General features: G+C 44.4%; 1 protein-coding gene across 1 annotated transcript in view; it reads left to right on the top strand.

Moving 5' to 3' along the window:
- The window catches only part of LOC125329553 (deleted in malignant brain tumors 1 protein-like), a 28,369-nt gene extending 20,892 nt beyond the window's left edge, over positions 1–7,477 (top strand). The window contains exons 29-39 of the mRNA XM_048311698.1: positions 41–82; positions 531–842; positions 1,234–1,356; positions 1,953–1,988; positions 2,121–2,432; positions 2,906–2,935; positions 3,711–3,861; positions 4,169–4,380; positions 4,607–4,779; positions 4,886–5,274; positions 6,361–7,477. Coding sequence (XP_048167655.1) covers positions 41–82; positions 531–842; positions 1,234–1,356; positions 1,953–1,988; positions 2,121–2,432; positions 2,906–2,935; positions 3,711–3,861; positions 4,169–4,380; positions 4,607–4,779; positions 4,886–5,274; positions 6,361–6,646 — 2,066 coding nt within the window. The 3' untranslated portion in view covers positions 6,647–7,477. The remainder of the gene's footprint in view (positions 1–40; positions 83–530; positions 843–1,233; positions 1,357–1,952; positions 1,989–2,120; positions 2,433–2,905; positions 2,936–3,710; positions 3,862–4,168; positions 4,381–4,606; positions 4,780–4,885; positions 5,275–6,360) is intronic.
- The last annotated feature ends 10,144 nt before the right edge of the window (positions 7,478–17,621 follow it).

Raw genomic sequence — 17,621 nt, 5'->3', positions numbered from 1 at the left:
ATTCACTGCCATTGCATTCACTCCCTCTTCTTCCTTCCAGCTGCCCAGCCAACCCCTCCTGCTCAATGGCCGCTCACAACAGGTAAGTCCTGCTCACCCAGCTTATGTCCAGTTTTGCGGTGAGGCCCAACCTGGCACAAGAAGAGAACAGGGGAGTCCAATGGGGCTGATCCTGCTCAGTGCAAGGCTGCTGGTCCCCTCTTCCCATGAATACTCCAGGCTACATGAGTGGTCCCCCAAAGAGGTTGATTCACTCTCAAGGGTTGCAAAGGGTTTTTCTGGAAATGCCTCCGTGAATCAATGACTTCTGCACCCAGGAAGCTTCAACAGGACACCACCAGGTGCCTGGACAGGTGTAGACTGATGTCTGAATGGCTGGAGTGTATCCGCAGTTAGAATCCCCCACCAAGCCACTTTGGCTCTGCACTACCCCAGCTCATGGTCACTGGGGCAAAATCTGCAAAACAGTTGGGAAGTCTGGGGCTCCAGGAGCTGGGTCGCTGGAAACCTGACCTTGTGCCGTGTGCCAGGGGCCAGCGTGCGGCTGTCGGGCGGCAGGAACGGCTGCGAGGGCCGCGTGGAGCTGTACGACGGCAGCACGTGGGGGACGGTGTGTGACGACCAGTGGGACCTGCAGGATGCCCAGGTGGTGTGCCGGCAGCTGGGCTGTGGCCAGCCCGTGGACGCCCCGCACAGCGCTCGCTTCGGCCTGGGCTCCGGCCGCATCTTCCTGGACGACGTGCAGTGCCGTGGGGACGAGCCCTCCCTGCAGATGTGCCGCCACAATGGCTGGGGCGTGCACAACTGTGGGCACATGGAGGATGCCGGTGTCGTCTGTGCAGGTGAGTGGCCAGCAGACACCAAAGGCCCTTGTGCGCACCATTCTACGAGGGTTCCGGGTCTGTCCTCCGGGAACGACCGAGCTGAGCTCCCCTGATACAGCTAGGGCTGAGCTGAGGCTGGGGTCTTCTGCCGCCTTGGGCTGAAGTTGATGTCATGCACAAACCCCGTTTTTGCTCAGAGATGGAACAGCAGGCTCCCCACACCTCCTGCTCTTGGCGTCCAGTGAGGGGCAAAGGGCAAGATTGAGGGAGGATGGGGCAGGACTGGGAGCAAGTCAGGCTGCAGTCAGGTTGAGAAAGTAGTAGGAAAGAGCTCCACCCTCTCCTGGCATTAGTTCTCCAGCTCTGCTTTTCATTTCCATTGCCATTGAACTCATCACGTCCCTAACAGAGACATCCAGCCCTCTGGAAATGATCACCACACAGCCATCCCCTGCCACACCCAAGGTGTCCACCCCAGCACTGGCAACCACCACAGAGACAATGGCTACCACAGCAAAGAGCAGCACACCAGGTAACCCCATCCGCTCTCACTCAATGCTCTCCCTATTGCTCCTGATCTCCTTCCTCTCCCAGAGCTGATTGCACTGCACGGAGTCTCCCAGCCCTGGGCCTCACCAGTTAGGCCACCACAAACTAAAGTGAGGGTGCAAATACAGCATGAGGAAGAGCTGGCGAATGGGGCAGCTGTGCTTTGAGTCCAGGAGCTCTGCAGCCAGTGCTGGCTCAATGAAACTCTCTGCAGAGGGATTGCCTCTCACTGCAACCAGCAGCAACATGTTCTTTCTGCCTTAAGCGCCTCAATTCCTGCATGGCTACTACCAGAACGATTTGCTAGACATGCTCTGGCAATGGGGATGTGGCTGCAGGAAAGAAAGCTACTGCCTTAAATGGTTTGAAATTCAGGAGAGGTCTCTGTATGCACAGGGCTCCTGTGTGAAACAGAGAAGTCAAGATGCTCATTTCAGAGGAGTGAAAGAGCTCTGCAGGATGTCATAGGAGTCATAGGACAGGGGCTCCTAGAAAATGGGCTACTCTGAGCTGCATGACATGTGCCAACTCTCTTTGGAACCTTTGGCATTGACACCAAATTCTTCCTTGCATCCATAGCTCCAGTGCCCACCAGAGCCAGGCCATACTCCACAGGTAAGTCCAGCCCCCAGCCCCATCGCTGGCCTTGCAGCAGCCACGCAGGCTCCCTGTTGCAGTGGCCCCTGTGGGGACAGCAGAGTGCCGGGCTGGAGTGAGCTCGTCCTTGTGCCTTGTGCCGTGTGCCAGGGGCCAGCGTGCGGCTGTCGGGCGGCAGGAACGGCTGCGAGGGCCGCGTGGAGCTGTACGACGGCAGCACGTGGGGGACGGTGTGTGACGACCAGTGGGACCTGCAGGATGCCCAGGTGGTGTGCCGGCAGCTGGGCTGTGGCCAGCCCGTGGCTGCGCTGGACACTGCGCACTTCGGCCTGGGCTCCGGCCGCATCTTCCTGGACGACGTGCAGTGCCGCGGGGACGAGCCCTCCCTGCAGATGTGCCGGCACAACGGCTGGGGCGTGCACAACTGTGGGCACGTGGAGGATGCCGGTGTCGTCTGTGCAGGTGAGTGGCCAGCAGACACCACAGGCCTGTGCGTGCATCATTCTGAATGAGTTCTATATGTGGCAAATGGGGGAGCTGAGCTTTGAGTCCAGGAACTCTGTAGCCATCGCTGAGTTAGTGAAACTCCCTGAGCAGGGATTTCCTTTCACTGCAACCGGGGTAACACACCCAGGGATCATTCTGCCTTTGCCTCTTCAAGTCTTGCGTGGGTAGCACCAGAACTATTTCCTTGACATACTCTGGGTTTTGGGATATGATCAGAAGAAATGAGAATATGATCATTTTTGGTGGTGGCAACTGGGTCTCCTGTGGAGCTCACGGCCCTCTGTGCCTGGCCCCCTGTGTCCTCATCCCCTGCCTCTTGTGATCCCCATTTTAACACTCTGCCCCAAAACAAGGCCATGTCTTGGCCCCAGGACCTTTCTCATGAACTGCACTTCTCATGTGTGTCTCTTCTTCCTTCACACCCACAGCTCCTGTGGCCACCTCAACACCTCCACCAGGTAATGCTCTTCTGTGGCTCTTCTCACCTTCCTAATTTGTGGTCTGTCTGTCTCCCTGTTGCACATTTTTTTAAATTTGTCTTTGACAGTATCACTGCAAATGTGCATGATTTTTTAGGCAGAATATAAAATGGATTATCACCTTTTCATGTCACATCTTGTAGGATTTAAGTTCAGAGCTTGTGCTCACCTTCTTACAAACACACTTCTGGGATTATCTGTGTGTTTAACAAGAATTATGTCATTCATGCTGGCAGGAACACTAAAGCTTTTTCAGCTGTATTTATACTTAAGATTTTTCACAGCCGCCTGGAGCGTTTATTTCAGCCTGAAATCGTAAAATTACAGAGTTTTCTAGAAAATTTGCAACTTATTTACCCTTCAAAGACCTTAGGGGAATAAAGAGAAGCAGCAGAGTAGAGGATGATGAGAGGCTGTCTGTTGAGGAAGGCACTTCCATTTCAACTGTCATGACACCTCCCAGAATCTGCCTCAACTGTGAAAAGGGGCAAAAAGCATCAAGGTGTTACCAGCCCAGCCTGAAGAGGGTAGTCTGACACCATGGATGAAAATCCACCACTGAGGGCATTCCAAAGTCATTATGAAAGCAAGCCTAAAATGAAAACAAATATTAGTTTTGATTTGGCTCCTACAGACTATCACCTGCAGTCAGCAGGGGACTTGCTTTTCGACAGCTGTGGATGAGACACGTACATCTCAAGTACACTTTTGCAGAGGTTACTGTAAGTAAATTCTTTCCCATTTCTTTCTGCAGCACCTTATTTTTGTGGTGGCTCAATCTCAGATTCCTCTGGGGTGCTGCAGAGTCCCAACTATCCTGGAAGTTATCCAAACGACGCTGACTGCGTGTGGGAAATACAAGTAGAGAACAATTTCCGTGTAACACTCACATTTAGAGACATCGTGTAAGTAAAACGTTGATTCGCTGGGCAAATATCAGTCAAAACTCACTTGAGAAGTTTGAAATCTTATCTGAAACAGGCAACCTTCCCAATTTTAAAGATACTTCCAATAACATCCACAGTTGGAAGACCAGTTCAAAGTCCGGATTGCTGTTGCAGTTTTTGTTCACCATTTTCTGCTAAAGCTGTGTACAAGCCAAATTAAACCTTTGCTGTGAAAACTTTAAATGCTGAAAGGCTTGAGCACGTTAGGCAGTGAAGTCAGAGTTTCTGAAATGGATTTGACAAGGTGCTGATGTTTGTCCACCAGGATGCAAAGTGGCACATGCCAGCATGACTACATTGAAGTCTATGATGGGCCTCTCCACTCTTCCCCTCTTCTTGGAAGATTCTGTTCTGGTTCCTTTCCCACATATGTGTCCTCTTCAAACATGATGAGTGTTCGCTTCCACAGCGATTCCAGATACTCCTTCAGAGGGTTTCAGGCTCACTACTCCTCCATTCCAGCAGGTCACAACACCAGTAAGTTCCTGGCCAGTGTTTCTCAACAGACAAGCCTATTTATTGCTTTTGTTTGCAAAATAAATGTTTGTGTAAATTTAAAGATGTTTGTGGAAATTGAATGATGTGCGTGAAATACAATGGGTTGGGGTGGGAACTGCATAACTTCTAAATTTAGAAAAAAAAGCCTCTAATCATTACCAAATTCCTAAAGTCACAAACATATTGTATCTTCCCCTTCTATCAGCCATTCAGTGCTTGCCAGACTACATGCACGTTGTGGTCAGCAGAGACTACCTCCAGTCTCAAGGCTACTCAGCACAGAGGGTCATCCTGAACGACAGTCGCTGCAGACCGACAGTCACGTCACAGGAGGTTGTATTCAACATTCCCTACAACAGCTGTGGGACAATACAAGAGGTACACTCCCTGTTTGGGGCACTCAACTGCATATTTAAGCTTAGCAAAACTTCGGTGGAATGTGACAAAAGTGCAATTCCTGATTTTAAATTGCGTTGTTACACAGGAGAACAATGATACAATCAACTACTCCAACATGATCAGGGTTGCATCTTCCGGGTACATAATCAAGAGGAAAAAGAATATCAACTTACACGTCAGCTGCAAAATGTTGAGGAAGAGCTGGCAGCAGGTGATGTATGCTGCTGAGGACACTGTGGACGTGAATGAGTATCAGTTTGGAAGATACAACATGAACATCACCTTCTACGATTCCCCAGCGTTCCTGCGGCAAGTGCGCAGCTCTCCCTACTACATCGACCTCAACCAAAATCTGTACCTCCAAGCTTGTCTTCACAACTCAGACCCAAACCTGAAGGTGGTTGTGGACACCTGTGTGGCATCACCTAACCCTCATGATTTTAACACGCTGGCCTATTACTTAGTCAAGAATGGGTAAGAGCTTTCTTCTGATGCCATGATGATTTTTTGCCTTTTCTTTTATACCCCTGTTATACCTTTTTACAACTTCTGTATTCTTAGTGGTTTTTAGTCTACATTCTTAGACTTATTTGTCAAGCTAGGAGACTAAACATCTTAGAAGCCTCATAGTTAGGGATCAGAAAGCCCCAGACATCAAGGTCCTCTCCAGAACACATTCTGTAAACTAAGATAGAACCATCCAGGGGAAGGCTCCTTGGGGAGGGGGGCCCATTCAAGCCTCTCATTGGGGAATCTTTGATAGATCTGCTAATTAGTAACACCTATAATGATATACCCAGTCTCTTGTGTGTGTGCATTGTGGCGTGCATTTCAGCGCATTCCACCTGGGCATGGTGCACCTAAGGATCCTTAGAATAAATACAGACGTAAAATCCCTTTTCCCCTTCTAACCGTGTTTGATTCTCGATTTTAAGACCAGGAAAAGGCATCACTTCAAGTTGCTAGAATCACACCTGTCATCCACATTTATTTAAAATAATGCAGCTAATCTGAATTGGTTTAGAACTCACTATCAACAGACTGTGAAAATTATTGATTTTTTATATTTTTTATTTTTACAGTATGAGCCTGGAAATAAGAATTATATTTAGACCTTACTATTATTTCATTTCACTTACTTCATCTTTGTCCTGTGAGCAAAAATCAAAGCAGTGGGAGAAACGTAGATGAGACAGTGAAAACTGGCAGTAGGAGTTACCATCCTAGGAGTTAAATACTTTAGTAAAACTGGGTAAAGCATTAGACTAATTTTTTATGCCTTGTATAGTACTGACACAAGTAAGAGTCTGTTCTTCCCTCTTCACCACTTAAAGTGTTCTTCTCTCAGAAAAAGAGGAAGAGTTGCCAATGCTCCAGCTGCTTCATAGGACTTTAAAAAGTCTATATTTTAAAAGTCTCTACTATGTTATGCAAGTTGCATTTTCATCCCACTGTGTTCTAAGTAGCCGACTATGATATAATTTACTTTTATTCTGTAATTTTGCAGGAATATGCCTGTGTGCATCCATGAAGACTAATTCCCTTTTTGTCCCTTTCTAGGTGTCCTAGAGATCCTTCCTATGCCACGTTCTACTCCCCTTCCAGCCACTTTGCTCGGTTCAAATTTAATGCCTTTGAGTTCATGAGCCGGCACCCATCAGTGTACCTGAAGTGCCAGATGCTGGTCTGCAGGCTCGGGGACTACTCCTCCCACTGCTACCAGACCTGCAGCACCAGGGCCAAGAGAGACACCAGTTCTGCTGAGGAGAAAGTGGAAGTGGTGGTTGGACCCCTTCAGCTCCAAGAAGAGCGTGCTCCGAGTGGGAACACCAGGAAACCTGAATAAATTTCTCTCACATTTGCTCTGAGATGACCAACAGGCTTCAAGAAAAGCCATAGCTCTGTCACCTGTCACTGAAATCTGCTTTTGCCAACTTTGCCATAAAAAAGGAAGGATCAACACCTTGCAAGCTTCTGCTTTCAGCTGTGTTTTTATAAAGTGTAACTGCTCTGGCTGTCCCAAAAGGGAGTTGCCTGTAATCCATTTTAGTACTATAACTCCCTGAATTGTGCTAATTAGCTCCAGTCTGATTGTGAATTTTATGGTACTTGGGGATATGGTTTGATGGTGGACTTATCTGTGCTAATTTAATGGCAGGACTCGACAACCTTAAAGGTCTTTTCTAAACTAAACGAGCCCATGAGTCCAAGACAGCCAGCCAGGAGCAAATTCCCAGCCTTCTTGAGAAACATTTCATTCCCTCTGTTGTTTTCTGCTTCTCAGTTGTTTTCTGAAGTTTACTTAGTTGAGTTCTCATCCCTGCTAATATGAAGCCTGTCCAAATAGTTGAAAGCAATGAATCTGTGAGTTTGCTTATTTCTGACTTTGATCTGGGAGCTCTTTGTGCCTTGATCTTCAATATGCTGAATCAAACTCCAGTAAGTTTCACTCATAGGGCTGGGCTCTTCTAGCAATTGGAATTGGGGCTATACAATATTCTAATTATTTTGAGTATTGTTTTTAATGCTGAATTTCTCACTGAAACAATGATGGGTCTGTGCTTATTTATAAAATGCAGAGATTTCCAAGCTGAAAGTAATCTGTTCTGTGAGCAGTGTAATTTATAATCGAAGGAAGGAATGTTTACAAAGCAATAAATCTATTATGTCTCTCAAATTAATGCCTCTGTGCTTAAAATACAAATGTTTTACTGTGTTGAAGAGTGTGGTCTATTTGATTAAAAATTCCCAGCGAGGGTCTGAGCCCCTGCTTCTGAAACACTAAGCAGGGGGCTTCTAAATATCTTAATATAAAATTTATCTCAATATAAATATTTAAATATCTTCCCACTGCTGACAACAATTCCCTCACACTGATGGTTGGTGCTGTCACCATCCTGGCACTTGTTGTTTCTGCTCTTAATGGTTTTTCTGCAAGACTGGAACCGAAGAAGCTGTTTTCTTCAAAGCAAAGGTCAGCATCCCTCACTGGATGAATGCAGGGTAAACCTTACACATTATGAGCCACCAAAATGCTTCACTGATGACAGTCCCACATGTGCCATTTGTAGGAAGCTGTGATATCTTTATCTGCAATAAATTCTGCCACAATACCTTAGAACAGCTTTGTAATCCTAACACCACTTCAAGGATTAAGAAACAATTTCAACTTCTGTGCCACAAGTTGTTTAGCACAATCATTTTATCATTTTCCTCCTCTTTCATTCTCCTCTCACATCATCCTAAAACCTTTTACCTAATGCCTCAAAATTTTGTGAGCTGGAGCAAAAATGTGAATGAGGCATCAAGAAATATTTCAAGGCTTATTGAAAGGAAGGAAGATTTAATTTGGCGAGAATGGATCATCTCTGGAAAGGAAATGTAAAAATTGATCTTACCACAGCAACTGGAATTGTGGCTATACAATATTCTAATTATTTTGAGCATTGATTGATATATTTTCTATTAAGTTTTCAATTCTCTAGATTGAATAAATCCAAATTCAAAAGACACTGAGCTATTAAAGAGGATTTGTTTGCAAGCCTTAAGGCTGAAACACACCATCTATTCTAAAGGTTTGTTATATCAGTTGGAAGCCTTCCCACTGATATACATCCTAAGCCAGGCAAAACTACAAATCTCCTCCAAGAGATTGACTCTCAGCCATGAGATTTTTCAGCTCTCACTCAAATGTCAGTCAAGAGGTGAAAGACATTCAACGTCTGCTTTCCAGAAGGAAGACTTTTGTTCCGTTTTTATTAGTTTTGGTTGCTGATCACAAAACTATTTAATTTTTTTTCCCTTTGTGGTTGTATGCTTTGAGGTTGTGAGGAGTTTGGCTTCTCAGGACTTACCCAGGCTTTCAGAATGTCTTGTGCACATTCATAAATCAGACTGAAATATGCTGGAAATGCAAACAGCCAAATCCCACATAAACATTTATCACTGGTGCATGAAAACATGACCTGGGATTTTTGCCTTTCATGTTCTAGTTAAAAAATACAAAGAATTAAAGCCAAAAAGTAAGCTAAAATTGTTTATTTGGCCTTTTGTTTGGGTTTTTTTTTGGTTTGTAGGGGATCAGTGTTACGCCAATCTCACCGTGAAGCCTGGTGCCTGCAAACACAAGGGTGTCAAGAACCAGGAGCACGTGAAGGACACTTCGTCTGCTCTTTTTATATTAATTTTCTGGCAGCTGATCATTGTTGTCACCTCCTTGCCCTCACAGAAGACACAAACCCCATCACTTGGCAGCTTTTTCCTTTGAATAACTGGTCTGACTTTGGTATTAGGTTATTTCATTTCCTCCTGTTGTGTCTGTCACGACTCAACCATGTAGCACGTGCTTGTTTCCTCAGTAGTATGCACTCAGCTAATCACCTTAGCATCAATAAATATTTTGCTGGCAGCACCATGAGAAAATCCCTTAGAAGCGTCAACCCAGTGACTGAATTACACCACTGCCCTAGTTCTGGCTGGGGTATTTAATTTTCTTCCTAGCAGCTGGTACAGAGCCCTGCTTGGATTTAAGATGAGAATAATGTTGAGAACACACTGATGGTTCTGAGCAGCTCTCGCACTCAGTCAAGGATTTGTCAGCTCCTTGTGCTGGCTGTGCCGGTGAGAAGGCTGGCGGGGGGGGGGGGCTCAAGGCACTTGACTTCATTTTATTTTATTTTATTTTATTTTATTTTATATTATTTTATTTTATTTTATTTTTCCCTGATTCTCTCCCATGTCCCACTGGGAGGGGACAATGAGCAAGCAGCTGAAAGTGCTCAGAAATCTGACAAAACTGCACATTCCTGAGAGACTCTCCTAAAGGTTCCTTTAATGGGAAGAGAAGGGATCAAAAGCAATTTGATTTAAAATAGATATATATATTTTCAGTAAATAATTGCATGGAGTCTATGGGTTCCTGACTTCATGCTGTTCCCAGTGTTACCAAGCCTCCTATTTGGCCAGAAGAGGGGTTGAAGCAAAGCTCAGAAACAAGGCCCTTGTTTGCTTGTTTGTATGCTGAATTTCCCATCCTGCTTATCTTTCTATCCTAATTTTGGAGTATGAAGAAGATAATTCAGCTCTGTAGTCCTCCTTCCCAGGAACCCGCCACAAAAATATTTATAACTGGGTATAAATAAACTTTATTTTGTTCCTGCATCTCATAGCCAGCAAGTAGATTGATTTTCCAGTTGTTAATAACAAATCCTCATGTAGACTGAGGTTTAAAAAAGCTAATTAGGGTTTGCAGGGTATGGGTAAGAAACACCATTTTTCTTGTTTTCTTTATTTTCTCCCCACGCTTGCCCCTGGAATCCCACAAATATCCATTGACATCAAGCTGAATTAAGCAGCTGAGCACAACCTTCTGCTCCCATTTCTGGCTTAGGGGTCCTTTAACACCTGAGCCCCACTGGTTGCACCAAATTCCAATTAAATAACTAAAGGAATATAGCCTGGAGATCTTTTCAACCAACTGACAATTTTGTTTCCTTAGTTAACTCCATCAGACTCACCGAGTCACAACCAAGCTTTTTTAACAGGATTGTACTAGAACCTACCTATTGTATTTTTAATTTTTTTGGCAGTTTATATCTAGGTGGCAAAAACTAAGGAGACACTGAAATTCTCACAGCAGCTTGTGAACTTTGGGAGACTTTCTCTCTCAGACTCATGACACAAAAAGTCTATTTTAATGAAACCTCTTCTGGCTGAGGAAACTGGTCAGTGACCCAGCTGTGTCACAGGGAGTGAGAGTTGTTTTCATTTCCTAGAATAACACTTGGAGCACCTCTTTTGCCCTGAATCACCTGGTACCCATCCAACCAAACTTTTTCTTCTTTTTTTCTGAAATAAGTGGATTAGTCACAAGGTGTAATATAGAATTTAATTGTACTGCTGCTGTTCTAAAGAGCCTGCCAAGTCTGAATGACTGTCACTTTTTTTTCCTGTATTTTTCTCAGTTTTCAGGAACCATCGTTTCAGAGAGGTGGATTCTCTCTTTCCTCCTAGTGACTGACTAGTGATGTTGAGATATTTCTGAAGCCTTTGGCATTAGTTACCATCTTCTGTTGCTAGGCCTGGATTCAAGTGGGTCTTTGTTGCATGAGATATGATGAAAATTGAGTAATGTTCATGTGAGGGCTCGGTGCCTCCATGCAAAAATGTTTCCAACCTCAACGATTCCACGACTCTATTTGGCAAAGCCCAGATGCTGGATCTTGCCATCCCCAGTTCAGGCTCAGAAATCCAACACCACAGCCCCAGCTGCAGAAGGGTGGCCAGAACCTGCTGCTTCAGATTCCTTTCGGGTTCCCGAGCAGGCAGCGTTGGTTTGAGAGCAGCACTCTGAGCACGTAGAGCAAACACTTGATCTGAGCCCTGCCAGGGTGAGACAAGCCCTCTTTGTCTCAGAAGTTCACTGGATTTTGCTAAGGAATGCATTGTTGGGGAAGACAAGTGGGCTGCTCCCTACCAGCACCGCAAGGACTCATCCGTGCGTCACACGAGGTGCTGCCTGAAGGCAGCCAAGTGTGACAGCCAGTTTGACAAAAGTCAAGCTGGAAATTAACTGTTTGAAACACAGGATAGAATCTGGACAGTTTTGAGGATTCCTGGCATTGCATTTTGAAAAAAAAAATAGCATTTTGTTTCCTGCAGATAAGGCACTCCGCTGCCCTGGTAATGTTTTCTCCCTGGTTCCTCCTGGGCCAGCGGCTGCTGTGGGATATCCAAGGGGAGGGATTAACCTCTGGTCCCACAAAAGAGAAGGGCTTCCAACAACAATTAAGGTGCATGAAAAATGAAGCTATTAGAAATGAACTCTTGCAAAAAAATTCGCTAGAATGATTTTAGAAATTCGAAGTATCTCCATTGTATGAAATTACATTGGCTATCACTGCTCTTTCAGTTTCTTGCCTTCCAGCAACATTTCCTCTGTAGTACCAAATCCTACCAAATAAAATCCCTTGGTTTTATCTTGATTTACCTTGGATTTTCATTTTATTGACGACATTGTCTCATTTATGCAACTCTTTTATCACTAACACTTTAAAAATTCATATTTCCCCCACAGCCATAAACTGATGTGTTTCAAAACTGGTCTGACTTCTGGTTTAGACCTGTGCAATAGTCCTGAAACAAGGTGCATTCATCTGCTTCTTATTGTTTCAATAGTATCTTCAGCACCATGTGCAATAGCCCATTTCCTTCACAGATTTTGTATTTACTGCAGTGACTGAAAACTCCACCTAGAAGTGACTGATTTCTTTATTCACAGCTGGCACAGGATGTGAAGGAAGGGGCAAACTTCTTACATTTGTGCAATTGTGTTTAATATCATGGTCTGATGTTCCAGAACTGAACCTGTACAGAGCAAAGCACTGGAGGTGTTCAATACTCCTACAGACACGGTCCAGAACAACCTGCTGCAAGCAGCATAAACCAACTAGCATAAATCTCTGACTCCATGAAATGTCCAGGTTCAGGGAAATTCTCTTTTGTCTTTGAAATAAATGTCAGTGAGGGTGGTGAATGGGTGGAAGCAGTGCTAAGGGCAGGCTGAAATATTTTTTCTGGGATCAAAGTGATACAGAAGTTGTCTGTAACCAGCAGGTGTGTGGACATGCTGCATCACCTTCAGGAAATGTCACCTTTACTCACAGCCCCAGAAAAATTGTCATGGATGATGTGCAGTGCAGGGGGAATGAGAAATATCTGTGGGAATGTTCTCACAAGGGGTGGTGTAGAGAGAAGTGTGACAACCACCACGATGCCAGTGCTGTTTGCTCCTGTACAAGGTAATACCTTTGCTTGATCAAGAGGAGCCACAATGAATTTTTAATTTTGTCAAATTGATAAATGCTCCCCTGAACTATAAAACATGTTTCTCCACAGCATTATACCTCTCTTAATACCCATCTTGTCACCAAATCTCTGTCCTGTGCAGTGTTTCCCTCTTTTTTTCTTTTTTTATAATCTGTATTTGATATGGCAAACTTCCATCCAACTATGATTCAAAATCTTTCAGAGCACATTAAGCAGTGTCACTCAGAGTCCATCCAATGCTGTTATACTACCGTTATACTTTTTTAATCACCTGTAACTTCTTTTAACCAGTTCTGTTTTCTCAGTACCAAGGCTTGGGAGGAGCAACAAAAAGCAATCCCAAGGCACGTTCTGCCCTTATAGAAGCAACAACCTTTCGCACAGGAGACTTTTCCTGAAGTTAAGGTCCTAATCCCACACATCCTGCCTTGACAAAGCTTTTATTGAACATTTGAGGATCATTCATTTGAGTGAGATAATCAGGATAAACCAAATGCTAAACCAAAGGTTTAGAGTCACAACTCTTTTGCAGCTCAGGGGCAGAAAGCAGGAAAAAGGAACCAGAGCTGTGTCAAATTCCTCTGAAGGATACGCCATGACCTTCTGGCCCTTTTAGGTCCTTACCCAGATTTAATCCTGGCAACTTTTTTAATGTCTGTCAGATGGTAAAAAAACTTGCAAAGTCTTATCCTGTTCTCCACTGATTGATTTTTCAAGTTGTTAGCCAGGAAAGTCAGCTCATAATTAATTATCCAGTTGTTGGACTCTTTGTGAAACAAAACGGGTTTTACAGAAAAGGTGAAGTGTTATCATTGAACCACGGAATATCTGGATTTGGAAACAATCCATGATTATTGATTGAGTCCAGCTCCCTGCTCCTCACAGGAGTACCTACAATTAAACCACCTGACTAATAATGTTGTCCAGGCACTCCTGAACTCTGGCAGGTTTGGTGCTGTGACCACTTCCCAGAGGAGCTGTTCCAGTGCCCAGCCACCCTGTGGGTGAAGAACCTGTTCTGAAGCTACAGTTAATTTTACAAAAACTGTAATGTTAAAATGTATATTTTCTCTATTTCCTCCTCTATCAGCTTCTATGGGAACTGAAATACCTGGCATTTACAATTTCATATCTATTCAACTATTTCTATCTTGAAAAAAATTTCACTACCATAAAAAACTTCCTCTTTAAATTATTCCTGATTTGCACCTTATTTAGTTTCTTCAGTATCTTATGCATGAGGAAAAACTTAAAATACAGCATATTTTGACCATTATAAAAGCAGTAATTCTGATTTACATGAGTTTTCATGAGGCTAACCATGGACTTTTAATCTTTAAGGAGAACTAATGTATGAAACTGAACGATAAATATAAACATGGTTTGCCACAGTACTGAAAGGATGGGACTTTTTGTGTGTGAAAAACCTCTTCACTGGATTGGGTCCTTAAAAGTTTCAAGTCTTAAAAAAGGAAAGCTGTTGCATAAAACAACATTCTTAATTTTATCTGTTATCTAGAGTTACCCCCCCCACAAAAAAACCCTAAGAGACTTTTTTCACTTCCTAATGAAACTCAAAGGCCCTTAAGTGATATTAAAATGCAGAGAAACGAAAAGTCCCTGCAAAGTTATAAGGAAGTCCTGGTGACACTGTGTTGCTTTGGCTTGATTACCCTCATCTCTTGATCATCCTTGTCTCGATGAGTTGAACTTTGATTTTGCTCTATTAATTGAAAAACTTAGTTGTAAATATATCAATAAATACCCACTAACCTTTGTCTAACACAGGTAATTTAGTTCATTACTACTAATTTCATAACCACTGTTCAGATGGGAATAAATCATTTAACTTTGGCAGCCTACAGAGTCTTATCTTCCTCTCTGCACTGGGAGTGAGTCAGACTGCACACTTCATGTGTCTCACTGCATTGATTTTATTATCAAAATCTACTTAAATTTAAAGGCAGCATTAGTGACACCTCAGTCCCTGGCACCCCAAGGCCAGTCCCACGTTTGTGATGACAAATGTTCAAAGGGCGCTGGAGAATGTCACCAGCGCTGGTGGCACTCTGTGTGACCCTGCCCATGGTGCTGCTGAGGTCAAAGGGATTTGCTGGAAGCTGAGAAAAGCTCTCCATTAAGACCATTGTCCACATGAAAGAGAAAAGCAGGAAAAGCTGCAGGAATGCAGCACATGCCAAGACAAGCAAGGTGTGTTGACACAAAGCCTTAGCTGGGTAACAGCTGAAATGACCTCTCCTGCCATGTGTGGGGCCAAGGTCACTGACACCCCTTGACCTTGGCATAGCCTTTACTTCTGACAAAAGATTTTCCCTCACTGGGGCTTCCAGAAGCTGGATGTGACATCCTTATCCCAAGGGAATTCTCCTCTGGGGCCACAAAGCTGGACCCAGCACTCAATACTCAGTTTTGTCCAAGGAAAGCAGCTTCATATATAAAGTTTTCACTTTACAATAAATTCACCACAAATACAGGCAATCTCTTTGCAGGTTATGTTATTGAGGATGTGAGTTACTTCAGCTGGGATTTGCCTTTTCTCTAAGCATTCCTCAGAAACACCTTCCACTTCAGAACTTATTGGACTTTATTGGAAAGGCTGCCAGGGAGAAAACATGGCCTGTTCCAGCATTAGTGTGGCCAGCAGGACCAGGGCAGTGACCATCCCCTGTGCTGGCACTGCTGAGGCACCTCCTGGGATCTGCTTTGGGTCCCTCAGGATAACAAAGACATTGAGGGGCTGGAACGTGTCCAGGGAAGGGAACAGCGCTGGGGGAGGGGCTGGAGCACAAGTGAGTTTGGCACTGGGAACACCTCCACTGTGGCAGGACACTGGACATGGCCGGCCCCAGATTGTTGGGAATGTGATGGATTCAGCAAAAACCAGGATTTGCTGCATGAGAAAACTTTTCAGGAGTGCAGCATGATGTTGGAAGAAGTAACAAATATATTACTATAGCATGGGGAAAAAGCTGTGAGTTCACACACATCAGTGATTTCTTTTTCTCCCCAGGGAATGAGAAATACAAATAAACACGAGTAAGAAATACACCTACAGGAGAAAGGCAGTCAGCTCCAGTTTATTCCTTCAAAAGTACTTCAGTGAAATTCTTTACAAATATGCACATGTCTGTTTTCACCTCTGCTTAGTTTTAAAGGGATTTGCTCAGGTGGAGAGTCTTTATGGGTGCCACACCAGCTCTGTGGTGTTTGAGCATCTTTTCCCAGCCCCGTGCTCGCTTCCCAAGGACGGAGCCTCCCCGCCCTCCAGTGGCAGCAGCCTCCAGAACATCTCCGCATTTTCCCTCTGCTTTTAGCCCCTCCAGGCCAAGATACTTAGAGAATTTATAACACTAAATAAAGCTATTTCCAGGGAGGGGTAGATCTGCCAGTGCAGCAAAACTTCTCTCTGTGAAGAAAGATTAATGCCCAACCTCCAGCCCAAAGCTATTTCACTACAAACCCTGTTTGTTTCCTAGGAGCAGATTTTGATAGATTTCTTTAAGATGTTCTGGAAAACAACTTTGCTCTTCCAAGACCACAAATGTCAGCCCTACTGTCATCACTGCTGGTTCCTGGTACACGGGATTAGCCCTCTGCAGGACTTCCTTGGGATCTGTTTCATAAAGGAGACTGAGGAACACTGAAAAAGCAAATCTTAATGCTTCTTAATACTAAAGATTTTTGCATTGAACCGTGTTCCTTCCATGTCACCTTCTATCCCTATGTCAGGGCTCCAAATAGAGCGGTACTGTGCCATGAAAATAAGAAAAGCATTCATGGAAAGAAAGAATTAATGTTCATTTTTAATTCAGCTAAGAAAATTCAGATGGTTTTTTACTCTCTGTAGCTCAGTCCCTTCTCCCTGACAGAGTGAGGCAGAGCTGGAGGCATCCTTTGGGATACAATAGGCCATGGTGGTGTTGACACCATCACCATCACATGCCAGGGAGAAGACTGGAGGAGTCCTGCTGGATGCATGGCTTTGATAGAAGCCAATCTTATCCAGTTAGGGCCTGTTCTAGGTGGGATTCCCTTTTATGAGGCAAACCACTTGATCTTAAAAAAACCCATAAAAACAGGTGGCAAAGTATATCCAGCATGACCTGTGGTATATTTCCTCTCAATTATGACTTTATTTCTCCTTGTCCTTTATTAATTTATATTTTCACTGGCACTACAATATCTTCTGCCTCTCCTCTCATCCTTTGATCACATAACACACAAAGTAGCATAAAAACCTGGTGCTAGCTCCTACTCTTCACCTGAAAAATATCTTGACAGCACCTTGTGGCCCTATCTTGCTCCATTTCCTTGATTGTTGTAGATCAGCAATTGTCCAGCCATGCCTTGGCCAGTATTTCTTACAGCTCTTTTATTGCTCTGGGGGCTGCAAGTGAGACAGAGAGAACTGCAGATCTGAAACATGCTGGAGGGATCTTCTCCCAGGTTACAGCGGAGCCAGGAAAACTAGGAAAAACATAAAACCTGCTTCTTACAGGAGTAATTTGTGGCAGACAAAGAGAATTTGTTTGAGGCTTGCCTGACATTTTTAGGGTGCTAATCTTTTGGCACAATCCTCACACCAATTGAACCTGGGTTAGTATGGTTGTAAATTGGAAACTGTCTTAATGGGTGGCATGAGAATCCTTACCAAACAGCCTAATCTCCAAAAGTAAATCCCTGCTTCCTGGAACAGCCACACCATCAACACAGGGCCACAAAGGTGCCCAGGGAGTGTTTGGAAAGATCTTGGTGGCCAGTCCGGAACAGCTCTGTGAGCTGGATCTCCTCATCCGGATGTCTGGATGTACCCTGTGAAAGGAAAATCCTCACTAAATCACTTCCTTGGCATCGATCTGGAAGTTCAGGGAGGGCGATCAGGTTGCACAGCACACACCTTTGATGCAGACCAGAACCCATTTGGTATAAATTCTGCAGCTGTGCTGGGTTAGAACAGACCACCCCCAACGACC

Source organism: Corvus hawaiiensis, chromosome 8 (assembly GCF_020740725.1).
Source record: "Corvus hawaiiensis isolate bCorHaw1 chromosome 8, bCorHaw1.pri.cur, whole genome shotgun sequence".
Taxonomy (NCBI): Eukaryota; Metazoa; Chordata; class Aves; order Passeriformes; family Corvidae; genus Corvus; species Corvus hawaiiensis.
The sequence above is the reverse complement of the archived record's forward strand: the minus strand, read 5'-3'. Positions and strand labels throughout refer to the sequence as shown.